The 26,194-nt window shown below is 39.5% G+C and overlaps 2 protein-coding genes across 14 annotated transcripts in view; one reads left to right on the top strand and one right to left on the bottom strand.

Annotated features, from left to right (window-relative positions):
• Positions 1 to 3,887: 3,887 nt before the first annotated feature.
• CCDC28A (coiled-coil domain containing 28A) lies at positions 3,888 to 9,420 on the top strand. The gene is made up of 5 exons (XM_068184805.1): positions 3,888 to 4,261; positions 6,128 to 6,291; positions 6,928 to 7,082; positions 7,713 to 7,735; positions 8,905 to 9,420. Exons 1-5 carry the CDS (start codon positions 4,104 to 4,106, stop codon positions 8,957 to 8,959), a joined length of 555 nt encoding a protein of 184 aa, XP_068040906.1. The 5' UTR covers positions 3,888 to 4,103; the 3' UTR covers positions 8,960 to 9,420.
• Positions 9,421 to 17,149: 7,729 nt separating this feature from the next.
• Positions 17,150 to 26,194, bottom strand: part of REPS1 (RALBP1 associated Eps domain containing 1) — a 62,140-nt gene continuing 53,095 nt past the window's right edge. For 12 of the 13 annotated variants that reach the window (XM_068184797.1, XM_068184789.1, XM_068184790.1 and 9 more), the window contains 7 exons: positions 24,424 to 24,542; positions 23,602 to 23,666; positions 22,362 to 22,547; positions 21,071 to 21,166; positions 20,324 to 20,472; positions 19,561 to 19,666; positions 17,150 to 18,505 (listed from right to left, as the gene is read on the bottom strand). In XM_068184797.1, the coding sequence (XP_068040898.1) occupies positions 18,437 to 18,505; positions 19,561 to 19,666; positions 20,324 to 20,472; positions 21,071 to 21,166; positions 22,362 to 22,547; positions 23,602 to 23,666; positions 24,424 to 24,542 (790 nt within the window). In that variant the 3' untranslated portion in view covers positions 17,150 to 18,436. The remainder of the gene's footprint in view (positions 18,506 to 19,560; positions 19,667 to 20,323; positions 20,473 to 21,070; positions 21,167 to 22,361; positions 22,548 to 23,601; positions 23,667 to 24,423; positions 24,543 to 26,194) is intronic. The other variant, XM_068184802.1, reaches the window with a different exon arrangement.

The raw sequence follows: 26,194 nt of genomic DNA, 5'->3' as shown, positions 1-26,194 counted from the left end.
ATTTTAAAAAATGCTTAGTGATGGAAACATTTCCCCTTTATTAAAAAACAGACCAGCAGTCATTCTGTTTCAACTGCTTTGGTAGAAACAAAGGACACCCAAACACCTTCCACCCAAACTGTCAAACAGAACACCTTTAATCACACGGGGGAAAACAAACCACACCTCTATATATCAACTGCAAGGCAGGTACATTTACTTGCTCATATAGCATGTGAGAAATGAGCTGAACGAACACAAACATTCCCAACATTTCTCCATTACTATGGAGAAGAAGTATTTATCGCTACAATTTTCCCAAATGGCTGGAGAAATCTGCCTGTAAGTCTCAATTTGTCCACTTTTTGTAGCCCCCTATATATTTATACATAGACATATATATATGTGTGCAAATGAGGATTTTTCTTGGGCAGCCCTGTGACGGAGAAGTTGTGTCTGGCTCACAGCCCGTGTGACTTTTGCTAGCTCTTGTTTCCCTGTAAGGCATGCCAAACCAGATATCAGAAGCCCTTTGTATTACAGAACCAACTGTTTCAGCTTCTCTACCTGTCCCTTAAGTCCTGTACCACTGCCTTTTTGTGTAATGCATCTCCAGCGTTACAGAGATAAATTTCTTTCTTCTCAGTTGCTTACATGCAAACACCCTAAGGTTGTTTATTCCCACAAGTGAGCTGTCAGTGTATCACTAGTCTATCACACTCCTCTTTCAACAACACTGGTCATAATGTATCAGAACTGATCCAGCTCCTCAGACCCAAACTGTGTCCTGCTGCAAGGAATTACTTTGACTGTAGGCTGACCCTCAGTGGACATTTGGTCCCTGTCAATCACCTGAGAACCACTTCAAATGCAATCTCCTTTTGGCAAACAATCTCCCCTTTTGGATCTCCAAGTGGCACCGAGTCTCACAGCTGTAACATCCCATCCAAATCTCAATGAGACACTGCTATTTAATAGCCCTGCTATTTAATAGACACTGCTATTTAATAGTCTAATTCAAGGTCCATAAAAAGGTTCAGTATCAGGGTACGACTGGAGAAACATTCTCTTGGTATCATGGACAGTTTAGACAGAGGTAGGGAGGCATTCTAGGTACTGCACACCTGTTAAGTCATGAGGTAGCTTCATACTGAGACGCACACTTGCAAACACCAGTAAAGCTTCTGGTCAATGTTTTTTCACTGTGGGTAATGTGGATTATACCACCCCTCACAGCTGGTGAGTGAATAATGTCTGCGAGTTTTCGTCACAAAACATACCGTAATGAACAACACGCTTCTCAAGTCAAGAATAAGATCTCGTTGCAGGTTTAAGAAATTCAAGCTGCCAAGTTGTAGAGATTGTTGATAAGTTCATTTCTCTAGGCCACAAACTACTGTCACATGGGGGGTAAACAGCTCAAGCTACCAGCCATAGGTAGGAAAGGTGTGCCGGCCATTCAAATCCACAAAGCCACAACTGGCAAGGAGCACCGAGGTGAGAAGTGATGACCAAAAATGTAATAGCGACAGAACCAGAAAATAGACTTGGTGGGGCTGAACTCATTAATTACTCAGGCTAGGCAGGCACACCCTGCTAATTATACTGCCTGCCTTGAAAATTAAGATCCTGCAAGCCAACGACTCAGGACTGAAATCCAGGTCGGAAATGACACTGAGAGCTGCATCCAACTCAGCGTGGCAGCAGGGTTCCCGGTTTATCTGGCACGGTAGCCGGTCCGGGCACATCTGCGGCGGGGGCGAGGATGGGTCCTCCTTGCCCATGACGCCCGTTCCCGACCCGCGGTGCCCCGGCGGGCAGAGCTGGGGAGCCGGGACAGGAGCGGCGGGCGGGAGCCGCGGAGCGCGGGGAGGTGCCGCCCCCTGCGGGCGGGGACCGGCACTGCCGGGGCCGTCCCGCCCGCGTCCCTGCGGGTGACACCGACACGCCCCGAGTGCCCCGGGCACGGCCCGCGCTGCCGCCGGGGGGGATGGCCGCTCTGCCGACCGCTCCACTCTCCTCCCAGCCTTCAGCCTCCAGGGCTACGGGAGCACGGAAACAATTAGGTTGGGAAACACCTTTGAGATCATCGAGTCCAACCTGTGACCGAGCACCGCCTTATCAACTAGACTATGGCACTCAGTGCCCCGTCCAGTCTCCCCTTAACAACCTCCAGGGACGGTGGCTCCACCGCCTTCCAGGGCAGCCCATTCCAATGTCTAGTCACCCCTTCTGTGAAGAAATTCCTCCTGATGTCCGACCTAATCTTGCCCTGGCTCAGCTTAATAGTATGTCTTCTTGTCGTCTGGAACTTGCCGTTCCACCGGCAGCATTCCTAGCCCATACAGCTCCATGTGGATATACTGAGTTCTTCCAGCATGTCCTCTTGGGGAGAGTTCCTTTGCTGACCCTATCTGGAGAGAGCGATGCTTTGCAACATCTGAGGATCATTTCCCGGCGGGCTGAGCTGCCGCCTATATAAGCACGCAGTTCAAGTGGCTGTAAATGTTGCTAATAAACACAGGTAACAAAGGCTACAGATGAGTCAGGCCCCTGATGAGGGCTCCACAAGGTCAAACAAGAAGTTTCACCTCAACACGAGGCAGAGCCTCCTCACACCGAGGACGGCAGAGCGCTGAGCGCGCTGCCCAGGGAGGTCGCGGAGTCTCCCTCTGGAGACACTCAAACCCCACCTGGACGCGTTCCTGGGTCACCTGCTCTAGGGGACCCTGCCTCGGCACGGGCGTGGGACTGGATGAACTCCCCAAGTGCCTTCCAACCCTAATGACTCTGTGATTTTCCGTACCGTGTAAAACTTTAATTAGAGGTGCCCGCTCCTCAGTGAAGCCCCAAAAAGCAAAAGTAGCTGAGGCCTGTTCCGTATAGAGCGGGTTGTGGGTGGAGTGTAATTACAGGCAGGAGATGGAGTGAGCAGGGCCTAAGCTGGGAAAGGGACCAGGTCGGCAGCGCGGAGGTTTTCCCCGCGTGTTTTAACACGTGTGGACTTGGATCAGGTATTTCGGGAGAAGCCCTCGGCCGTGACGGCCACCGAGCGCCGGCACACGGCCCCGCGCCGCGAGGCGTTCTGGGAGCTGTAGTCCGCCCGCGGGGGAGGTGGTGCCTTGGGGCCGGACTCCCACAATGCACCTCGCGCTGCCGCCGGGCTGTCCCGCCGTCACGTGGTGCGCGCGCCGGGACGAGCCGGCCGCTTCCGCGGGGGTCCGCGCGCGCTGCGGGGGCGGGGCCCCCTCAGGTAGGGGGCGGGGCCCGCGGGTCCGGGGCTGCGGTGGGGCGCGGAGGCTCCGTCCTCTTCCCGCTGCTCCCGGGCCACTGCCCGCGTCCCGAGCCTCCGCGGTAAAGAAGCGGCGCTAGCGGCTGCGGCTGCCCGGGCTGCGCGCAGCCGTCTCCTCATCCCGGGAGGTAGCGGCGGGTCCGCGATGGCGCCCCGCGGGTGGTGAAGTCGCCGTGCCCGGGGCGCCTTCGGCCGCCTCCGGTGTGTAACGGGTGTCAGAGGCGTTTCCCCGGCGAGGAGGTGGCGAGGGAGCGCCCGGTAACCGCACGCAGGGTGGGCTGCGTGCGCGGAGCTGGGCAGGGCCCGTCGGCAGCTGCAGCAGTAGTGACGGTGCAGCGAGCGTGGAACACCAGAGCTGTAAGAGCAGTAACACGCGTGGGACAGCGGTAACCGCAGCTGCGTCACAGCCGCACCTCCTCGGCCTTGGCTTCCCACAGCACAGGAGGTCCAGTGGCACGGATGGGTCGCAGCATCCCTGTGCCACAGCATTGTCGGTGTTTTGCCTGCCGTGGGCCGAGCAGTCGTGGTGTTTCCTAGCCGTAATCCACGGGACACAGTGCTTGCGATCATCTGGAGGTACCTGTTGGCTGATGGAGGTTTTAAGTCCTGCCTTTTCCGCTTATCAAGCAGGCCAGGCAGCTTCTCTTAAAAACTGGATTCTCTTGTTCTCAGAAATGAGTGACTGCTCATCTCTGAAGGAACTACAAGTTTAATCTCCACGAGCTGTCTTTCTACTTGCTTTTATTGTGAATGCCAGTTTTAATTGATTTTTTTCTCGCTTTCTTTTTTTCCCTATGAAGACATTAGTCTGGATGCAGTAAATTGGAAAAAAATGGAAGAAAGGAAGATCAAGAGGAGGAGCCCCAAATCATCTTCCAGTCACTCTGCTCAGGTTGCTAACTCCAAGAAAAGCTCAGTGCCAGTCAGTAAAAGTACAGCCTTTTCCAACCCTGCCCCACAGCCTGCTGTACAAAAACCAAAGTTAAAACGGTAAGCTCGGGGCATTTGCAGACTTTTAGAGGAAGTGAGAGCCAGGAACTTGGCAATGTTAAGACAGTCTAAAGGTTGCTTAGACTGACTGTGACAGAAGAATTTCAGACTTGTGAAAAGTCTTGATGATGTGTCTTTTTAGCAACATGATTTGTGTTTAATGCAATATAATGGTTATTTTACAGCAAAGGAAGGTGTTTTACACTCTTCTTGTAAGCTTAATGAAATGTTACACAACGCTGTAGACCCATACCAACAACAATTTAGCTGCATATAGCCTGATGTGACTGGTAGAAGACATGAGTTGGGTGATCAGATTTGGGCATCATATGGGATATAGCAGAGCTCCAGATGTAGAGCTGTGAGCAACAAATAAAATATTACATGACTGCAAGGTTGGAACTGACAAGTATGGCAGGAGATGAAGGACATAAACTGAACAGGATGAGCTAGAACTGGAATTTCCAGGTGTTTTGTGATTGGGGACCTCTCAGCTGGGGCAGAATCTTGAGTAAAGAGAGACATTCAGTTCTTCAGAAAGTATCACATCAGAATAGTTTGTTTTGTTGATGATATGTTTGTTTCAGTTTGAGAACATTAATTTACCTGCATGTTAGAAAACCTGCTTCTTGGCTGTGGCAGACACAGTTGATAAATAAATGAAGAAGAATTTTAAAGTGAAATGTTAGCTGGAGAGAGGCAGCGGAATTTACTGACCTCTGAGTTTTAGCTGAAGATTAAATATAGAACTGTCAGCGTCAGCACAGAGAGTCTGTTTGAAGGATGCAGGATTGGCCTGATAAATAATGAATTTCTGCAGTTGAAAGTCTATACATTATTTTTCAGGAAAACTGTCTTAATACTCAGAGGGAAATATTAGTAAATACTAATGTGCTATAAATTGGTGGCTTCTGCAGTTGACTGAACAGTCTGCTCAAGTCTCAGCATTCTCCCAGGATTTACTAGAAATTAATTTCTTGCAGTCCACAAGATTGTCTAGAGAAGAAAATGTCCTTTTTGCTGTAAGTTCTGGCCATTCCGGCACAATTGTTAAACTTACCAAGCAGTGCTGATACAGACAATTATTTGAACTTTCCAAGCAGGAGAAGTAATAGACAAAGTAATGTGAGGATGAACTGCTGTTGTGATAATGGAGTAGAGTATTTAATTAATTTTCACTTCATCTGCAAGAATCCAGTGAAGTAAGTTTTACAAGACTAATAATATATTTTATTAAACATTAGAATCGAGTAGAAAAAATGGATGACCCGTCTGTTGTACAAACCATTAAGTCTGAAATTGAAACAGAACCTAAATTGAGATGCTCTGAGTTGAACTGGATATGGTGATTGTTGGACTGTTGATTGTTTCTATAGCATATAATCTATATGATGTTTTATAGACTACAGAAGCTCTTGTGCTGGACAAAGAATTATTATTTCTTGTAAGAAAGGCAGAATTTGCAGAGCATGAGGAGGGTAGGGCTTACTATGCTTTAAACCCCCTTATCTTCACTATCTGTGCTAATGCCCTACGTGTCACTCCTGGGTAATGTTGGCCCACTTTATTTTACTAAGGTGGCCATCACAGATGTGTGGTCCATTGATGGTTCCTACTATGTGCAGGAAAGCAGATTGTTGGAACCCTTCATTTTGCAGTATTAAAATGTTGAGATAGTGATGTTCTTTATTTTTAAGACAAGCTGGTGGTCCAGTGTTTATCTTAAAAGCAGGGACTGAAATATGCACTATGTATTTCCCATTTAATTTGCAAAGCTCAGATGTACACTTCCTTACGTTTCAAATTTACAGTGAAATTGAAAGCAGGAAGTAGTATTTGTTTTGTTCAATTATTTATTTTTTTTAGCGTAATCAAAGAGAAAGCCAAACCTCCAGGAGGTGAAGCAAAAGGGGCACAGGCAGCACCAATCCAGCATTCTTTTCTCACAGATGTATCAGATGTCCAGGAAATGGAAAGGGGACTTCTGAGTCTCTTGAATGACTTCCATTCTGGAAAACTGCAGGCATTTGGTAAGTGCGTGAATTGTGTGTGTACAATAGTTGTTTTTTATAGCTGTACAGTGGTAACATTTGCAAACAAGTGTGCTGCATGGACAGACTGCCAGCTGTCAGTTGGACTCTTCCACATGAAATCAACATAATTAATACATCTTACTGCATTTTAAAATTAAAGTCCCATTGTAAGGTTGTCTGTGTTGTAAGTACTTTTACAAGTTTAGTGTTAGGTCAATGTGTCAATTCCACACTGATTTTACAAAAGAACCTGAAAAATTTGTATTATATCAACCATCAGTTCCAAGAAAGCAACCCTTAGAGAAATCAGAATTGGAAAGAAGTTTTTTTTGTATTTTATATTTTAAGTTAAAAACCAGGGCCTTTCCGAATCAGAGAAAAATTCTGGAGTAGAGAAAAAACACATGCAGTCTAAAAACCTCTGAGAACATTGGACAGCCACTGTAAATTCAGCACAACACAACAACAAATGGGATGACAGAAACTTCAATAGTGAAACCGTGAGAAATCATCAAGAAAGCAAATGTACTTGTAAAATTAGTGATAAAATTATCTGATGTAAAAAGCTGCATCTTCACACCTTAATTTTCTCTCTTGGGTTTCTTTACATAAAGTTTTTGCTTGTTCTTTTAGGAAATGAATGTTCCATAGAGCAGATGGAGCACGTGCGGAGTATGCAGGAGAAACTTGCTCGCCTCAATCTGGAGCTCTATGGGGAGATGGAAGAACTCCCTGAAGATAAAAGAAAACTAGCCAGTGATTCCAACCTGGATAGACTGCTGTCAGATGTAAGTACTGGGAAGGCAGAAATCATGGAACTTAGCCCACAGCAAAGCTCGGTTCAGGAAACGCTGCTCCTGTGTGTAGAGCTCTCTCTCTTGAGGAGAATGTAGCTCTTCAGTGAACCAAGATGTGCCCTCCCCTCCTCTTGGTTTTGAGAAAACACAGGACTTGTTTTCATTTGTAACAGCTGCTGATTGCTTTGGGGCTGGCTGCAAGCTGCCTGAGCACATCAGCCTGCTTAGGGACACCCCATGGACAGCCTAGGGAACTACGACCATTTTCCCTTCAGTCCATCCTCCTACATCTGGGGAATGTGACACATAACAAGGGCAGATCTGTATATTCAACACTTTGTCTAGTGTATTTCCATAAAAAACAGAACTGTTAAAATTTCTTTAAATTTCTTGAGATCAGCAAATTTAAACTTAATTTGGAACTTAGCTCATTGTGTAGAATTTAGTGTAGGTTTGATTTGATTTTTGTAATAAATCATACATTTCAGCCCAAACTATTAGTTATTTCGTCATTGTTTTAATGTATTTATTTCAGCATAATGTGTTTATACCAACATAATTGTTGCATTTCTTTGACTAACAAAAGTGCCATTTCTCATAATTTCTACATTTATATTACAGCTAGAAGAACTAAATTCATCTATGTATCCTTTTCCTAAAATGTTTATTTTCCATTATAATTACTAACATAGTGAAATTGCAGTGTGTTTCCCTAGTAACTGATGTATTTACAAGAGTCAAATTGCTTCAATAATGCCTTTGTGTTGTTTGTTTTTTAGTTTTACACAACAAAGAACCAAAGTGCAAATCCAGGTGTTTCTTTTGCACACTCCTCTTATGTCAGGGCTCAGTACCTTGAGTTGTAGTTAATTGTGATGCTGTGCTTTTAAATTAATACTGTAAATTAACACTGATTTTTAGGTTCTTTCAATACATAAGTGAATGTATCTTAACACATCTAATGACATGTTGTTTTTTTAATTAGGTGATTATTTAGCTACCATGTACCACTTGTGTACCGCAATGTGTTGTCAGTGGCAAAGCCCAGCAGCAGCAGGGTCTTTCTGCATGCATGTTATTGAGACATTCTGGAACAAGCATCCATAGTAATATTCTTTCAGCAATATTCAGAGGCATCTGTCCCACTGATAAGTGAATTCTGTTAAGTTTTGAGTTTTTTTTCTAGAAACATGTGTGGTCATTTATCCCTGCTTGACTGTGGAGAGTCAACTCACCTGATTTTTTTTTTTCTAGGGTCAGATACTTCAGCAGAGCTTAGGTAACTGAACAAATGTGTGCTCTTAGCCCACAGAGAAGAAAAAGCTGAATGTCTCAGCTTGTCTTTCACACTGTGCTTTTGATAAGCCAGGATGGCAGTGGAGGAGTGCAGCACTCCGTTTACTCTGCAGTCTGGTTACTTCTGTTGCTACACACTTTGTATGCATTGAGGAAGTGAGGCTCTAGTTTTTAGGGCTTAAGATCCTGCACTGGTATCTACATTCCCTACATATCCGTGGAAAGCTGTTTAAGGCAGACTTCATAGAGAGGATAAGTAGAATGTGATAATAATATGTAATAGTGATAAAAATAATCTGCTATTGCCCTTGATCCCCAGGCTAGTGCTGCAGGTATGTAATGCTCAATTCTCATTGAGAAGTATTAATCTACTGGTGGGGAACTAGCCTGGGACTCACCAGAACAGAGTTTGTCTGGACTGGTGCATACCCGAGAGTAAGCAGACTTTCATAACACTGCTGTCTTGTTTATGCCTTATCTGTATGTGAAAGTGTTATTCCTTAATGATTTGCTTCAGCCAAAAACTACATTTAGCGGATGCTCAAGATATTCCAAATGGTACTACAGGTTGAGAGAAAACATCTCTGTCAATCTGGATTCTCCAGCTTTGCTTTTGTTTTTCTGGACAATGGAATCAAGAAGAGTTGTGACTTTGTACTGTTTTTTAATTTTACACAACAAAGAATCAAAGTGCAAATCCAGGTGTTTATTTTGCACATTCCTCTGAGCACTGCATTATGTCAGGGCTCAGTACCTAGAGTTGTAGTTAATTGTGATGCTGTGCTTTTTATTATTGCCTTACTTAACAGAAAAATTGGAGAAGCTTGGAAATACATTTCTTCTGCTTAGTGCCCATATGGCTACAAGTGGTACATGTATGTAAGTTCATTGGCATTTTTCCAGTTTTTATGAAGGTAGTGATAATGTTGCCTTTCTGATCATTACACAGACAATCTGCTCACTATCTCTTTAGTGTTTGTTGATTGGTGATGCCACAGATTAATTTATTGTTAATAAAGTGAAAAGTTTTAAATATATGATGCTTCATTTGCAGAAGCCGCTATTGGTTTGGCTGTGTTAGGAAGATGAGCTTTAGCATTGTCCAAATGTTTGCAGTGTTTACGTTTTTCCATTACTATGAATAATTATTAAATCTCACCAAATTAAAATTAGCATGCATGCTAGCAGTCTACATAAATTAAGTATTGTGAAATTCCAAAATTGGGTAAATAGTTACTGTTCAATAAATCTAGGATAATCAATTTTGTAGTTACTCTGATGTTGTAAATACACTACTATTAATTGGTATGATCCTTCTGTGTACAGCCAGAGGAAAAAAAAATCTCTATTAGTGTAAAATCAGTGTAAAATCTCTGTTAGTGTAAAATTAGTGTAAAATCTATTAGTGTAAAATCTCTATTAGTGTAAAATCAGTGTAAAATTGGTTTTAGATCCAAAATTTCTATCTTGGTCCATCAAACCATGCTTTTGGTTCTAGATTTATTTTATATTCAGTTTTTAGGTAATTAATTCAGATTCCACACTGATTTTACACTTACTGAACAAGGAATGGAATCTTTATCCTTCTACCTGAGCAGAAAGCTTTCATCAGCCCGGAGTGGGCCTGTGGTCAGGGAATAGAAGATTTTGTTCAGCATCTTTGGAGAAGAGGCTCCTTCAGCCACAACATGTAGTTTTGGACTGTGCAGCACCAAGCCTGCAGCACACTGGGGACAGAAGGATCCTTTAACCACCACAGATTCAGCCTCAAATTCCCTGCCTCACCTATCACGCAAATCTCCGACTTAAAAACCAGTAGGGATCCCAGTGCTTGCCCCCTCAGGTTGTTCTTGTTCTTTACACAACTTATCTCCTTTGTTGCCAAGATTCTCTAGGAGATTGTGTGCTGGTAAGTGTACCTGGGAGTCCCTGCCTGTAGCTGGGTACGTACCTGTGATATTGTGAAATCCAGAGTCAGCTTAAGAGAACTAGAACACAACAAGCTTCTCACAGAGTGAAGCCAAGGTTGATGTTTGTTATCCACACACACACACACCTCTGACCAGTAACTGGGTAATTACCATTTCTGCACAGCACCTTCTTACAGCAGCACTATGCCCTTGTTTCTGGGCAGACTTCTGAACAACAAGGAAAAAAGTAGCATCTTTTAGCCTCGTGCCTCATACCAGGTGTGGCACATACCAGGTGCAGTTATACAAACAAAACTGTATTCTTGCAGTTCACTTGGATGTAGGAGAAGAGCTCTGTGCTCACTAGCAGCCTCTTGCCAGCAAGTGCAGTGTATTGCAGCATTGTAAACACACACTTGTCCCAAACCACACTTTAAATCTCAGAGTTTAGATATTCTGTATTAGAGGCAGCTCTTTTCCATTTTTGGGCTCTGACATCAAACGGCTTAGGCTTACTATTTCAAACCACTTACAAACATTGTTGGATGTCTTGATCTCATTTCTGTAGCAATTTATGCAAGGACAGAGGGTATAATTTGAGATACAGACATAAACGAACACCTTTCTCAAGCAGCTGTTTAGAATTATACAAGAATTGGCCCCTTTTTCTTCAATCACTTTAAGCCCATGGGCAATTACAAGTCACAAAGAATGCATTAATTGCAAATAACTGAGAAATCAGTAAATTATTTTTCCCTTACCTCCTCCTGGATACAACTTTGTCTTTGACACAGTCTGTTAATTATTAACTTCTGGATTCATACAAGAAATTTTGTAGCAAGACTTTTGAGATACTGAACTCTTTTATGTAGTAATGAGCTAATCACATTTCTGTGCTCCTGCAGGAAAAGAAAAATCTACTGTAACATATTTGTGGAAAGTCTTTTGTAATTACAAAAGTATGTAAGTGGCTGCAGAAAATGAGCTCGTTTTTTATTATGTTGTTTCCTGAAGAGTTGTTTATGGAGATTAAAGTGTATGAAGTGTTTAATATATTTACCACTGTGAGTTTAGGCCAGTGCTGTGGTTTAAAAACTCACACTGATAAATGGGTTTGGTGTTTGGAAGAAGGTGCTCTTGGATGCATCACTGTGGGGAATCTGGGGCACAAGTTACATTCTCCTCTAACAGCTGAAGGCAACAACACTGGAAGAAACAGATGGGCTGAGTTCTGTTAGTGCATAGCTTCATGGCACTTGTCGCTACCAAAATTTTGGGGTTTTTGACAATGCAATTGGCTATGCAGCACCAGGCCTGCTGCATCCCCTGCTGGGATTTATCCTTCTCAGCGAGGGAGGAGAGTCTTTGCTCAGGAAGTAGCAGGGCTCACTGGCAGAGCTTTACAATAGATGTGGAGGGGGACTGGGACAGTCCCAGGCCTGTTGCTGCCAAGACATGGGATGGGATGCAGAGGTTAGAGGGACAGGTAGTGGTAAAGGTCCTCTGCTGCTCTCAGCTGTGCTGGTCCCACTGAAGCACACCTGCAATCCCAGGGACTCACATCTGGCAGCAGAAGCAAACAGGAAAATACCAAAGAGGAAATATGTCAAAGAAATTTTAAGGAATACTCCTTTCGGAAAGATTGATTCTGCAATGAGACCAGACATTGTGAATCAGCACTGAACTTTGCTGAAATAAAGCTTTACAAAGAGACTTGTGGCACACATCCACAAGAGTTGTACATCTCTCTCTCCTAAAAAAAGTTTTTAGTTGTTGATGTTAGATATCATATAAAACCAGTGAAAACCAGAACATGAAATAACCAAGAACAATTCCCAACAAACTGAGAGGCTGGGACCAGAGTGAATGAGTAGTTTGCAAATTACCTGGTCACCCTGATCAATATTGCAGCATCAAGCCAAAGGACTCGAACAGATACAGTCCAACAGTTAAGCAAGTGCTAATACAAGAAACATTATACAGAACTCTAAAAATTGCAATGCATATGTTAAGGAAAACAGTACAACAAAAATCTATGCCATCTTCATGAAAATTTTAAACCCAAAATCCTACCTTACAATCCAAATTACATCTACTTTCAATTTTAGACAGTACTCACTTTGGATTCAGATCAGGACAATTTTGAGCTGTGACAGTTGAAATGTGACCCCCCCCTTTAAATCAATATGTAATATTCTTTTCCACAACAAAAAAAAAAGAAAAATCTACACGAAGAGGTATTTGCAAAAAGGAAGTTTTAAAACCTAAAAAAAATCAATGTTCTAAAAAGCTAGAGGAAAAAAGGATGAGAAACACTGACAAAATTGGTACTTTTGACATTAAAAGTTCTGATACATTATCAATTTTAGCATGTTTTTTTGGTTAGCAAAGTCTCTATGGAGGCAATATTGTGAAAACCATAGAATCTGTCAAAATTACCAGCCTCTTAATTTTGAAAAAAATGACATGTGAATAATCACTGTTTTTCCACAGAACATTCTTGTTTTAATGTTACTTTATCCCAAAAGATAATACAAAGTAAACCAGGGAATATGTGCTTTTTAGCTTCTACAGCAAAAGGACCTCCTGACTGGTCTATGAGCTCTTGGTTCCTTTGGATGAGAAGGCATGTGACCAAGATCCTTCACAAGCACAGTGAAAGCCAATGGATTGAAGCTCTAGAAGAAAGGCTTGTTATCAACGGAACCACTCTTCTTCCAAAGGCAGGATATTAACAAAAAACAAGTAACATGCTCAAGGCATGGCACTTCTGCATTTTCTGATAGAATACAATGAATTACAACTTCCTACAAAATTTCATCCTTTTCTTGATGTATTCAACTCTGTATTCTGCACTCTCTATTTCCATACCTCGATTAACTCAAGCTTTCTATTAGCTCAAGCTATGCAAAATAAGGCACAAAACCACTTAGTAGAGTGCTGAATTTCACAGCATTTTTAATGAAACACATACCTAAGTTAATGCAGGGATTCCCAAAGCACTTCCTTTGCCTTCTGCATAGAAATCATGTATTGCTGAAACTCCTTAGTATACATAAATTTCTTTCTAAGTCTGACACAGCCAGTCAGGGATGCTAGGCCTTCAGAAGCCCTTAGGTGAGTGTCCACAGCAGCTGTTGTGATGCTTATTCCACTTCTTGCTCCTCCCACTGTCAGGAAAATAATTGATTTTCAATATGAAATCAATTTATTTTCTCCATATGCAACCAGTCTTTCAAATGCTAGTGTTCCTTACTTGCCTTTTGGTTGGATACTAAAGCCCACAGGTTCTTTGTAGAAGACAGTCCTGATGCAGAGTGCAGTTTCTTACAATAAATGTGTTCCACTCCATGGACCATGCCCTCTTCTGTCAGTTTAAATGCAGCCTTACTTGAGCCAAAGAAGGAAAAGCAGTAAGACCTTTGAGGTTAAGGGACAGAAAGCAAGAGGCACCACTGCAGCTCTAAGGGACACACCAAAGAGTGGACATGCACTTCAGAGTATGATGTATCTCCCATCTCCGTGAGCTCCTCCACAGACTGGGAAGCAATACAGCTGCACATGATTCAACAGCAGTATTGCCAAAATTTGGGTTTCCCTCAATGTACCACTGAAAGTCAGCTTAAATTGCTTTAACTATTTATGATGGTCTGGTAATTTCATAGGCCTCTCATAAACAAGACCAATCAAAACGAGTAATTTTAGCTGCTTCCAGATTAAATGAATCGGGATCTGTAAGAGTGAAAGTGTCAAGAATATATTCTACCAGTGATGAAATAGAATTCATCTAGCTTTCCGTAGCCCAGTATGCTGGTGAAGTGCGATAAACAGTACTAAGAGTCTTCTTAAAGTTTTGTATTTAAGCTGTGAGATCACAAACTTCATATTTCGTAGAGTCACAATACCAAATTTTTTAGTATTATAACTAATACTGTTTTGGACAAAAATATTGCTTGGGACAGTTATTTAAATGCAAGACATGGAATACCTATATATCAGTAGGCTGGAAAAAGGTACTGTGAAATCACTTTGAAACACACTAACTAGGTACAACTAGTGTATAATCAGTATATGCTTTAGGTACAAATAATGTACAGTCTACCTTTAAAGCAGAAACTGCACCTTTAAAACCCATTTTGCCAATTTAAAGAAATATTACTGAAAGGAAATTACAGAGTATTCAACTTCCCCACTCCATATCCCCAAACAAAAGCAATTAATTCAAAGACTCCTGTGAAGTTTATATTTTGCTTGTATACTATCAGGACACCCCTATATTGTCTCATTTTAAACATTAAAACATTATTAACATCTTTCCTGTACAATCCCTAGTTTGTTGTTAAGGCTATTAAGAGAACATAGCATTTAATGTTTTTTTGTTGTTAAATAATGAAGTCCTTGGTTTTCATGTGTTTTCCTCTAGACTGCTGTATGATAATAGATTGGTACATCAATATACATGGCAAGACAAGCATGCTACATAAGCATGCAAATATATTCAAAATAAGTTACTTTTTCATCTTCCCCACAGAGTAAGAACTGCATTGTTATTACTCACTTAGAAGTAATGTGCTTTTGCAACACATTACAATTTCATGAAACTACATTTCACTAGAAACAAACTAGAATAAGCTGGGAGTCAGGAGACAATGATTTATATTTTTTACTGTTTTAGGAAAAAGTGATTAAGGCTAGGCCACCCATAAAGTGACATTTAGAGACAAACTGCACAGCTGAAACCAGAAGAGTGATTCTCAACTCTGCCCTAAATGTAGAGAAACACAGCACACCCCATCCATAAGGGACAGAGACATGTCACACAAGAAACAATGCTGCAAATTTATTTTCTTTAGTTTTAAGTTTTTATAACCTCAACTTTGTTTATCCCACATAAGACATTTTCAGTAATATGAGATCATCTAGTTCATCACAATTGCAAGGAAAATGAGGTGCATGTGAAGTACAAAAAAATTGAAAATACTCGCATACATTGGATAGACTTGGAATACTGCTCAAAACAAAGCAGTTTTCCAATGGTCCAGTTTTCTTTGGACTTCTCTGCAGTCCAAAGACAGGCAATGAATGGAGAAAAAAGCAACACCAAAGCAGGTGGAATGAAGAAAGAGGCACATTATTAGGAGACACAAAAGAAATGCAAATCAAATGAGAAGAGACACTCTTCCAATGACAAAGTCCAGAGAAAAACATTCCCCAGGTGTTTCAGAAAGGCCTGCTACTGTCCATCCATCCCAGCTGGGTACATGAATCACACTCCATACTATTTAGTAGTCTACATTTATACTTGTAATAGAGAGAACACCTCTTTTGTACAGTACATAATTCCTTGCCCCAAAGAGCTTACAATCTAAATTAATACAAAAGAATGCATCAAGTAGTTGGATCAAGATCAAAGAAATGGAGAAAACAGGGAGATAATTTGATAAGGGATTAAAGTTGGGTTACATTACTAAATGAGGTAACTTCTGAACATCATTGGCAGTGATGTTCTTAAGACATTAAGTAGTTTTTCAGTTAGAAGGTCTTCTGATCATGAAAAACTGGTTTAAAATGTACAGAATGATGCATTAAAAGTAATCCACAAAAATTTTTAAAAACAGACTTGCTGGCAAGACACAAAAAGGTTCAGATTGCCGAAGTTCTTCACTTGAGACGCTAACTTGTCATTCTGTTAGGAAGATATGGATGTCAGAGAAATTCATATGTACATGTAACATTTGAATGTAAAAGATTTTTTACATTTAAGCTTAAAATGTTAAATTCTGATTTAAGAATCCTGTTGCTATAAACACAGGCTTAATACTTAAATATTAATATGAAAATAGTGCTATTTTAAAAATGTATTTTAAATTTTAAAATAAACTATGGACAAGATACAGTTGGTTCAAAAGATCAACATTCTTTAACTGCAGTGACTCATTTTTCCCACTTTTTAAAAAAGGGAACAACTTTTCCCCACTCTGTTCCTGCTACTTGTCAGTTACAATAGAAGGGATTGGTCTATCAACTTTAAAGTTTTAGTTTACCTGGGGGGACATTTGTTTTGCTGAGTTTTTCTTCACATTTTCCTATTCATATATAGTTTTCTGAAGTAAAAGCCTTGCACTTTAAATATTATTTATATGTCACCTTTGTGACCATTTAGCTATCATTTCTTGATCCCTTTACATGCAAATATAAACTAACATCTTTCATGCAACTATGACATCCTTTCATACTCGAGAATTTTGCTTTAGATTATATACATAAACCATCTGCAACACTTCCATGACATTTGAAAAAGTTATAGTAGTAGTAAAAATTCACCACAATTAGCCAGTCTGTTTATGATAACCAAAAAGAAAAATACATATTTTTCACCGTAACAGCATAACCAGTGGTAAATCTGACTTGACCTATCCTTTTGTAAGGGAAGCAGATGTTAAGAGAATTTCATTTATGCACAGAAGTGAGACAGTGATGTTAAGGACTGCTAACAGAGGATGATTTATCTTTAATTTTTAAAGGAATTTTAGAGGAAATCAAACCAGATATTAAGCCTAAAGAACTATAAATATATTTGACCCAAGTCAATACTAACATTTACTTCTTAGAAATTACATTTGTATTAAATTTGCTTACAGGAGGATACAAAAGGAATATAGCCACAGATTACCAAGAGAATCACTTCTGATCAGCATCTAAAAATGAGGGAAAAAAATGGCCAAAAGATTACGATCAATCACTTCTTGTACATGCCACAAAATTACAAAAAAATTACCTGCAAACGTGTAATAAAACCCTCCCCCTTATTTGAATGAGTTTCAATTCCCAGGTAAAGATGAATCAACAAAATTAAAATATTGTGCTGTTTTATTGGTGTAAAAATCACACAATTGCTAGTTCTGATTCTGCAGAGATACATCCATGCAGTTAAACATCTATGATCCCACAGCCAGAAGAAGCCATTAAATAGAATATCTGCTGTTAGTCAGCAATTAATGCAAATTTACATATGAGATCAAAATGTGTGTATCGTACAATATACAACAAATCCTAATACAGTACATCAACCTGAAGAGCAAGATACACTCAAGGAACTCTGTTAAGAGTGAAGCCTGTCTATATGCCAGAGAAGTAAGGCCTGGAAACAAGATGACAGAAGGTACCCCAGAATTCCTAAGAAGCAAAACTGTCCATTTTTTGTTTTATTTTTTTTTTTTTTTTTGCTGGGAATTAGAAGTTTATAGAGGTATTGACACATTACTTGACAATACAATTTGTTATAGTGAAGACTGGTGGATGTGATCTGCTATTAAAAGGTAACATGTGAGACATGCAATTACAGGTGGTGCTTAGATAATGTGCAATTAATGTTTGGGACCTACACCCAACTCTTTTCACAAAAGGGAGAACTAAAGACCTGTTTGATAGACTACCAATTGTGCCATAAATGCTTCTACGCATGCGCCTGAATCAGGATCATGAATGGATAAAATGTGAACACCTGGCAATCTGTGGTTACATACTCTATAATGTATGCAACAAAAATCACAAAATCCAATCCAGTTGATATGGCAAACAGCCCACAGGAACTCTCTCAACCTGAGTAAGCTGGGGAATTGCAAAGAGGCAGACTTTCTAGAATCGTGAACAACTTTCCAATTGTGAAAGGCAGCTTGGGAAGTAACATTGGCTGATGACAGATTAGTAGTTTGTCTCTTTTCTGGCACCATAAAATAAATGCCAGAGTGAATGAAGAGTTTATGTGCTTAAAGGTTAAAATCAACTGATTAGCAAACGTCTTCTGCAAAGATGTTTCAACAGGAAAGAAAATCCATGAAAAAATTCCAGTTGGAAATTTTGGCGACAAACTCTGCAAACTCAAGTCCAAAGATCACGGATGCCCACAGAATAAGATGTGAGAGGCAGTGTCACATTCAAGGAAAAAGTAGTTTGTTTTTTTTCTCTCTATACTGAAATTAAAATACTTAAAATACAAAAGTGGACAAATTGACAAAACAGAACCACAACATTTAATGTAGAATAGAGTGCATTGAGCTAGATGCATGGATATTTAAATAGGCCTTGAAACCAATACCCCTTTCAAAATTAGTAAATTCACAGTTAACGGCAGTAGGCTTAGAGGTGAGAGAAGGGTCGAAGTTGTTCCAGTTGGACTTCCAGGGAGATTCTCTCTTCAAGAACATCCTACAAAAGAAAGATTTTTCTACTGACAGTCCACAGAAAAAGAGTACTGAAAATTTCCTCATGCAATCAAGATCTGCTTCACTTTGAGAACTAACTTATATTCTAGACTCTTGGTAACTCCTTCCAGAAACTGAATAGAAGATTGCCTGCTGGTAATTACTTATCACTGAGAATCAGTACTTTGCTCCAAGGTGATGCCATTTAGTATTTTCTCCTTTCTTTCAAATCACCCAAACCCAAATTTGTAACCCGATGCAAACCAAATTATAATATTCTCAAATGAAGTTTAAAATATTAAGGGGATAAGCTCTCACCTGAATTAAGAGTATTGGAAACTCAGTTTTTCCTCCTATGTAAATTTTATGCACCTTGACTCTCATGAACAGTAACAAGTGAAATTCAGGCTTGAGTTTTTAAAATTATCTAACTTCCATTCTAGACAGTATCTTATTAATTCATATTTTCATTTAAGATATTTTAAAAAAATTATCTTCATAGTTGAAATGAGATGTCTTAGACAAGAAAGATGGTAGGCGAAACACATTAAGCTGATGCCTACAGATGGCTCCAAAACAATGATAGCTGACCTAGATAAACAAATTACTATTGTTGCACTATTTATTAAACTGCAAGTTTTGTATTTCAGATTACTGTATTTGTTTAAAAATATTTATAATTTAATTAAGACTTTAAGGCTTGTTCTTTCCTTCAGAAGAACACAAACCACTTCAGCCGCTCTTCTTGGTACTGCTTTTAAAGTATGTGATGATGACAACAGGTAACCTAGTATTGACAACGTGAGGCAAAATTTTACTGTAGCTAAAAGCAAACCAATACATTAAAAGATATGCATTGTAGCAGCAGAACTGTGATTTGTCATTTCACAAAGCTTGTCACAAATAGGTATATTCTATGATCTACAAAAATAGCTAAATATTTCATATTAATATCCTCAACTACATTTATCAGTGTACTGCAGAGATGCCTGTTACTGTGCATCACTAACATCTTGCTCTCTGAAGCTCTTCTCTTACACAGACAAAGACAGGAATTACCTTTAGTTGCTGCTGTAGTTCACTGTTCAGTCTGGCCAAAACAGTGTTGGTTTCCTTGTTACGTCTGATTGATGCCTGAATTGCCTTCTTGTCTTTCCCCACTGATCTGAGAATATATTAGAAGTACTGTAATAAGTAATTTTGCCACTTAGCTGAACATCTCACTTACAGTCCCCCTTCTTTAAGTGAGTGGAATCCTCTTTTCAAAATTTTTTTACTTGTTATACTGTTAAATTTCCCCGCTTCTGTCTGGCTTGATTAACCACGTTTGTTTGCATGGAAACACAGATATATACATTTCATATATGCACACATAGTTGGTTTCAATCAAAGAGCACACAGTGCATTTTAAAAACATGTCATTATTGACTTTCTGAAGGCCCAACACAGCGAACCTCATTACCTCCAAGTGACTGTTACCATAAGCTGTTTTCACGCTAGGACACACAGACTGCACATTTTGGACCGTTCATAGCAAACATTTAAAATTAAACGTTACATCTTAATACTTCCACCACTTATTTCCAACATACTTGTGGAAGTTAAAAAGAGTTCACACTCCAAAATTCAGAATCTCTTAAAAGTCCCCCAGCAGCAGCAGCTTGGGGATGACCATCTTTAAAAACCAAAAACTTCTTAAATATTTGAATTAATCTAAATTAAATACACTGAACTTGTTTGCAACTCCTGGAACAGAAAGTGTGTATGCTGTTTAAATGTAAACTTTCCAGTAACAGATGTATTTATATACTTCTTGGGTTACCTAGGAATAGATGGCTGTGAAGCAAGAACAGCAGCTATGACACCTGTTTTCTGTGTATGTTCCTCAGCTTCAGGTCTTAGCTCATCTTCTGATTTTAATCTTCTACGAATAGGCTTCGGTGGTGGAGCAAGTGGGGTAGTGCCTTTACCCTGAAGAGGATAACACAGCCTATTAATTCTCTGAAACTACATTTTATTTGGATTATAATCTGGTATCTTGTGCTTCATGTTCAGTTGCTGAGGCAACTGAATTCACAACCCATCAGGTATTTTCTGATGGACATCCAGCTGCATTCTCATTTGGTCTGGAAAAAACCTGAAGTACTAAATCCTACCACATGGTAAAAGGCTAGTAAGTTGCTACACATTTACAAAGAACTGTGCAAGCAGAAACACCACAGTACAAATGAGTACTGTAAACACACGGCAACACAGAGCACACTTTCCCCCCAATAATTTTAAGTCTGTAATCAAATAAAAAGCTACTGTTAATCAAATTCTGCACTAAACATTTTGATCTGTTTCAAAAATTTAAAAACTTACACATATCTTTTCTGCTGTCTCAAGAATAAATCTAATCATCATTATCTGCTACAAAAATTCACCATACACATACCTATTTGAAGCACCTATTGGGCTTAGAAAACTGGGCTCAAGTGGACACGTATAAAGCGGCTGTTGCAAATCAAAACAAACAATTTCATATACATGAGAAAACTGTGCTTTGTTCCAAGGGTACTTTGCATACCGCACTACTGGGGACATTTGCAGGTGGTTTGTCTTCAACTCTTCCATCTGCTTTGGCAACTCTAAGAGAACTCGCAGAATCAGAAGGCTTTTCAACCTAAAGGAATATAAACTGTATTTAGAAATCTACTTAACATATACTTCATTTGGCAACAATTGGAATAAAAACAAGTATGCTGTGTTCTGATACATGAATACAGTTAACACCTGAATTCTAGTTCAATTCTCATTTAGAATCACAAGCCCAATGTCATGAGGCACAAAAGAGGCCGTGGCCTGATCACAAACTGCTATAGCTGTTTCTGCTATTACAGTACCACCATTATCTGTCACTGCCAAAGGTTAATCCCTCCAATGGAACACAATGTGACTGTTCCACATCCACCTCAATGCAAAACAATCAGCAAGCTTAACTTAAGCAGTTTTCAGTGGCAGTTTAAGCTACCATAGCTGGTTTTGCAATGAGGTACATGGAGAGTGCTCAAATGGGGCTACGTCACTGACCTTCCTGAACAAGTGAAGCAAGACCATGCTGCTGACAGTGGGGAGAACTTTAAAACACCACAGGGACTTTTGCAAGCGAGGATGCAGAAGTGTCCCAGAGAACTTACAATCTGGATAAAAGCTACAAATTATCAAAGGAGAATATGAAGTAGTTTCTCCAACAGCAGCTAGCAATGACATTAATACTAATGCCTCCAAACTTTCAAGTCCTATGTCTGTAGTAGGAAACAAGTTTTTGTAAACAACTTTAATGATAGAAGGATGCCAGAGCTCTATTCACTTTAGCTGTTTGTCCAATGACTTTGATGAAAAGTAAATTAATGTAATTTTAGCAGATGTTTACAATATATGACAGTCATCTCTTTTATTAAGGCATGTCTTTTTTAAGACATTATTTAAAAATTACTAGCAAGTCATTTGGAAGACTGGCAAGAATGAGCAGAAGAAAGGTTTTGCCTGTGCTGTGTCTCAAATTATGTGTTTTACCAACACAATTATGTTTATGCCCACGTATGCTAATAAGTACGAAAATCTTTTAAATTACAGTCAAGAGGTGAGAGGAAAAGAATTCCTTCTGCCTAGGCATTTGACAATTACTAAATAAGTGCAGCAGTATGTAATTTATTGCTTTCTAGCAATGGATTGAGACATCATAAAAAAACCAAGACAGAATAAAAAACCCAACAAACCACACACCACTGACAGAGAACAGCAGAAATAGGTTTTAACAGAGTCTCATAACTGTTGATGGTATTAAAGCAATTGACAAGATCTTCCTTTCTACTCACCTGCAAGACTTCTGAGTGTGTTTCAATTTCATCTTCTTCCTCTTTGTTTACACCTGAAACAGCTAATACCTCAAACTGGCTAAAGTCTGCAAAATTTGGCTGTTCTGGTATTTGTTGAGGTGAGGTACTGGTATGAGCTATTAGGCCATCAGCATCCACTGAGCGATGCACATGAGGACCTGCACCCTACAATAAAATAACAAAAATATTTGGGTACAGAATGTTAAGAATTATTTGCCTTTTTAGTGGACAAAAATTTATGTACTATCAGTAGGACAACAGGCATCTCATGCAAGGCTTGCATGCAGAAATATTTAAGAGAAAGGAAGTTCAGATATGCTATTATTCAGGAAGTAAGACCAAAGAGGGATGTAATGTAGCATTAACTACTCATTCAATAGTAGATATTTCTGCTGTGACAGAGCCATTTAGGTTCTGGGGGCTTGATACAGGCTTTTAGTTTAGCTTCATAGGGAAATGTGCTTATGTAATCACTGTGTGGAATACGTCTGTCATTGTACACTCCCTTCATCCCTTCAGATAATTTCTGAATCCTTGTAGATGATTTCCAAATCACTGACTGACTTCAGCTGCTAATAACTCAGATTCTAACAAGTAGCTGCTGGTGAGAAACAACTGAAAAGAAAGTTTATCTGCCTTATGTCAGATCTGCACAGCAGTTGAAGGATTCAGCTGGCTAAGACAAAGAAAAAACTTTTTCAAGATGTGCTTTCTACCAGATCAGCTAACTGATATCACTCAGACTGCAAATGCAAAGATCACCAAGTCTGTGACAAGTGAAGAAGTGGAATCACTCCTTTTGGGGGCAGGCATATTACGTAAAGCTCTACCCTGTGCCAGACAAATGAAAGACAAACCCTTATTTTGCAAAACTTTGGAAAATGGCTCTTGCAGTCTTTGTTACAGCCTATGCACTATACAGGAATAGACAATGGAATGTGAAAGGATAAGTTTTCTCTCTTTCCCACAATTCAGAGCTCCAGAGCCACTCATTCCTCCTCAATATCTACCTTAATCCCTATCCATGGTTCCACTAGAAGCATTTGTTTAATTTAGGAAATACTAACATTTAGCTGTAGTCTAGGTTTTGCCATCATTCACATCCTGGTGCTTTCAAAAATATATCAAGCAATGATACTCATTTTAGAGATATATTAAAACTCAGTTATATAAAAATAATGCACCGAGTTAGAATATGATTTTTCAGAAGTGACATCACCTGTGAAGGCTGTGGTCTTGGAGGCACTGCAGGTGGATAGGCAACAACTCCAGCCTGTTGCTGTCCTGTAAAAGACGCACCACATTTGGCCAAGATTGTTACTTTGTATATTAAATTCTTAACATGTACATTAAATTGTCAACATGAAGAAACATTGCATTTTGCCACATATTAACCTGGCATATTTGGGCCCATAATTGTAATGTCAACTCCTTTCAAACTGGCAAACAGACAAAACTAGGATTAATCAGGACATGGATCTTGTACAGACATGGTTATACTCTTCTGGTTTTAGTATCTTAATCTTTGGGATTTTTTTACCCTCATTATAAGTTCTTAGTATCTTCTCATACTTCGTGATCCTGAATTTAAAAGTACTGACAAGTCAGAAGTCCAATAAAACTCCTTAAGCAGAGTAGCAGAAGTGACTTTAATAATTTCCTTTGAAGTCAAATACTAAATACCCATCTTTGATACATGTGATTCCAAAAAGACCACCCTTGAAAATTTACTGGCAGATACAATTCACTGGATGTGGGTATGCAACCAGAATGTTCTTTCCTGACTTTGTTTCCTACATTCATCCAAAAAACTACAATGCCAGAATTCAGAATTGACTTTTAAATTAGCTACTTAAGTAAAGTGCAATATAAATTTTAATGCAAACAATACAGTAAGAATGACAACATTTGCAACTTTTTTTATCAGAAGTGGTGCTTTAAAAAACAACACTCTAAATCATTACTCAGATAAAAAGGCATTGTTTGCTTCAGGAACACATGTGCTGAAAAATAATATGCACTCAAAACACAGTATATCTACCTGGGGTAACTGAGAAGGATCTGTTCAGATCTAAAGAGGACGACCGAGAATGCGAAGCATGAGGCCTTGGAGGGGGTGGTGGTGGTGCTGTGTTATCTGGAGATGTTCCTGAATGTGACCTGCAAAATACATAAGCTTCTGTAGTGATTTTAGGTGGTTACAACAGAACTAAAAATCAAAAGTTCTTCAATGCATGCAATTAAAAAAGCAAGTTTGACAGAGGTAAAAACCCCTGATTGCCATTGATTTTCAAGATTGCCAAATTAGTTTTAAACTTCCAGTATTCTTTGATTTTAAAACTGTTTTTATATTTCCATTTACTTAAATATCCCTTACTCAAATTATTCTTATATTATCACATGTCATTTATCTTTGGGAAACCAACACCTTGATTTATATCCCAAATAATGATAGCTCAGAAACAGAGAATGCTAAATATAGTAAATTCCATCTAGATGACAGTCACTAGATTTTTTTAAGATGTAGCCAGCATCCTGTTTAGGTTAAATGGGGTAAGTTCAATTTCATTAAAGAAGAATTTTGGGTTTCTGTTGGATCTGCCTCGATGTATATTGAGCTCAAGAAGTCTCTCAGTGTATGAGATAGCAATTTAATTCTCTGCCTGAAATTTTCCAAATCTATATACTTGGCAGAATCTTTAGAAATTTTGACTCATTCTTAGGTAGGATCACCATCTAGTGGATATCTGTTGCAAATTCATGGAGAACACAGGCAGAGAGGAGAGAAGGATAAATTACTGCACTAAGTGCCATTTAAGTGTGATTTATTGTTTATAGAATTTTTGTACAACTTCTTTTTAAAACCAGTTTCCAGAAGCTTCCTAACTAGTCTAATTTGAACAAGACAGATTATTGAGTCAGTGACATGAATACAGCTGCTTTTTTATTAAACTCGTGATAAAATCTTTTCTATGACTGACCTCTGCAACATTCTTCTATAACTATTGTAAAATGTAAACGAGAAGAGGTAAAGGGTACCCAAGTTTCACACAAAACCTGGAACTCCTGAATGTTTAAGTCCAGACTCAAAACTAAGTCATCACAATAGAAAAGTTTATTTTGTTAATATATTCTCTAAGGCAATGCTTCTGTAATGCTGCGTAACTCTCCAGCTGATGAAATTAAAATCTAAATATTCTGACTCCTTGGGTCAGTATACTCCTCTAGCTAGTATAGTAAAAAAACCACAAGCGGAATTAAAAATGGGAGAAAGTGGTTTAAAGAGAAATCCAAAGTATCATCATCTGACACAGCCTTGTCAGTTCTTGCTATGTGAAAATACAAAAAAGTAGTCTTGACTAATGGTAGGATTAAGTACAATGTCATCTCTATACAAAATTGCAATTGGTAGAAGAGATGCCAGTGGAAGGAACTAAAAGAGTAAGTGGAACAAGAAGTTTCCCGTGTGCATACTCCCACAACTACCAGGTCAGGATAGAAGCTCCCTGTGCCATAATGTGGGAACTCATCTGAAAGCTTCACTCATCTTCATTCTCATTCACACAAGTTCAGCAAGAAAACCTAACCCAAAGTCAAAGAGCAAAAGAACATGGTGAACCCATCATGCTGACAGTGCAAAAACATGCATAAAAGCATGACAGAATCACATTTTCCATTAAGTAACAATGCAGGAAAGAATCTTTCAAGCTGTTGTACTGACAGGCAAATGGAAATCTTTCTTTGCTATTGAAGTCACCCTAATTATTTTTGTTTTGAAACTTACCTCCAAAACTGATTGTAAGATGGTTAAT

Source organism: Anomalospiza imberbis, chromosome 3, assembly GCF_031753505.1.
Source record: "Anomalospiza imberbis isolate Cuckoo-Finch-1a 21T00152 chromosome 3, ASM3175350v1, whole genome shotgun sequence".
NCBI lineage: Eukaryota > Metazoa > Chordata > Aves > Passeriformes > Viduidae > Anomalospiza > Anomalospiza imberbis.
Note: the sequence above shows the minus strand (reverse complement) of the source record. Positions and strands in the feature narration are given on the sequence as shown.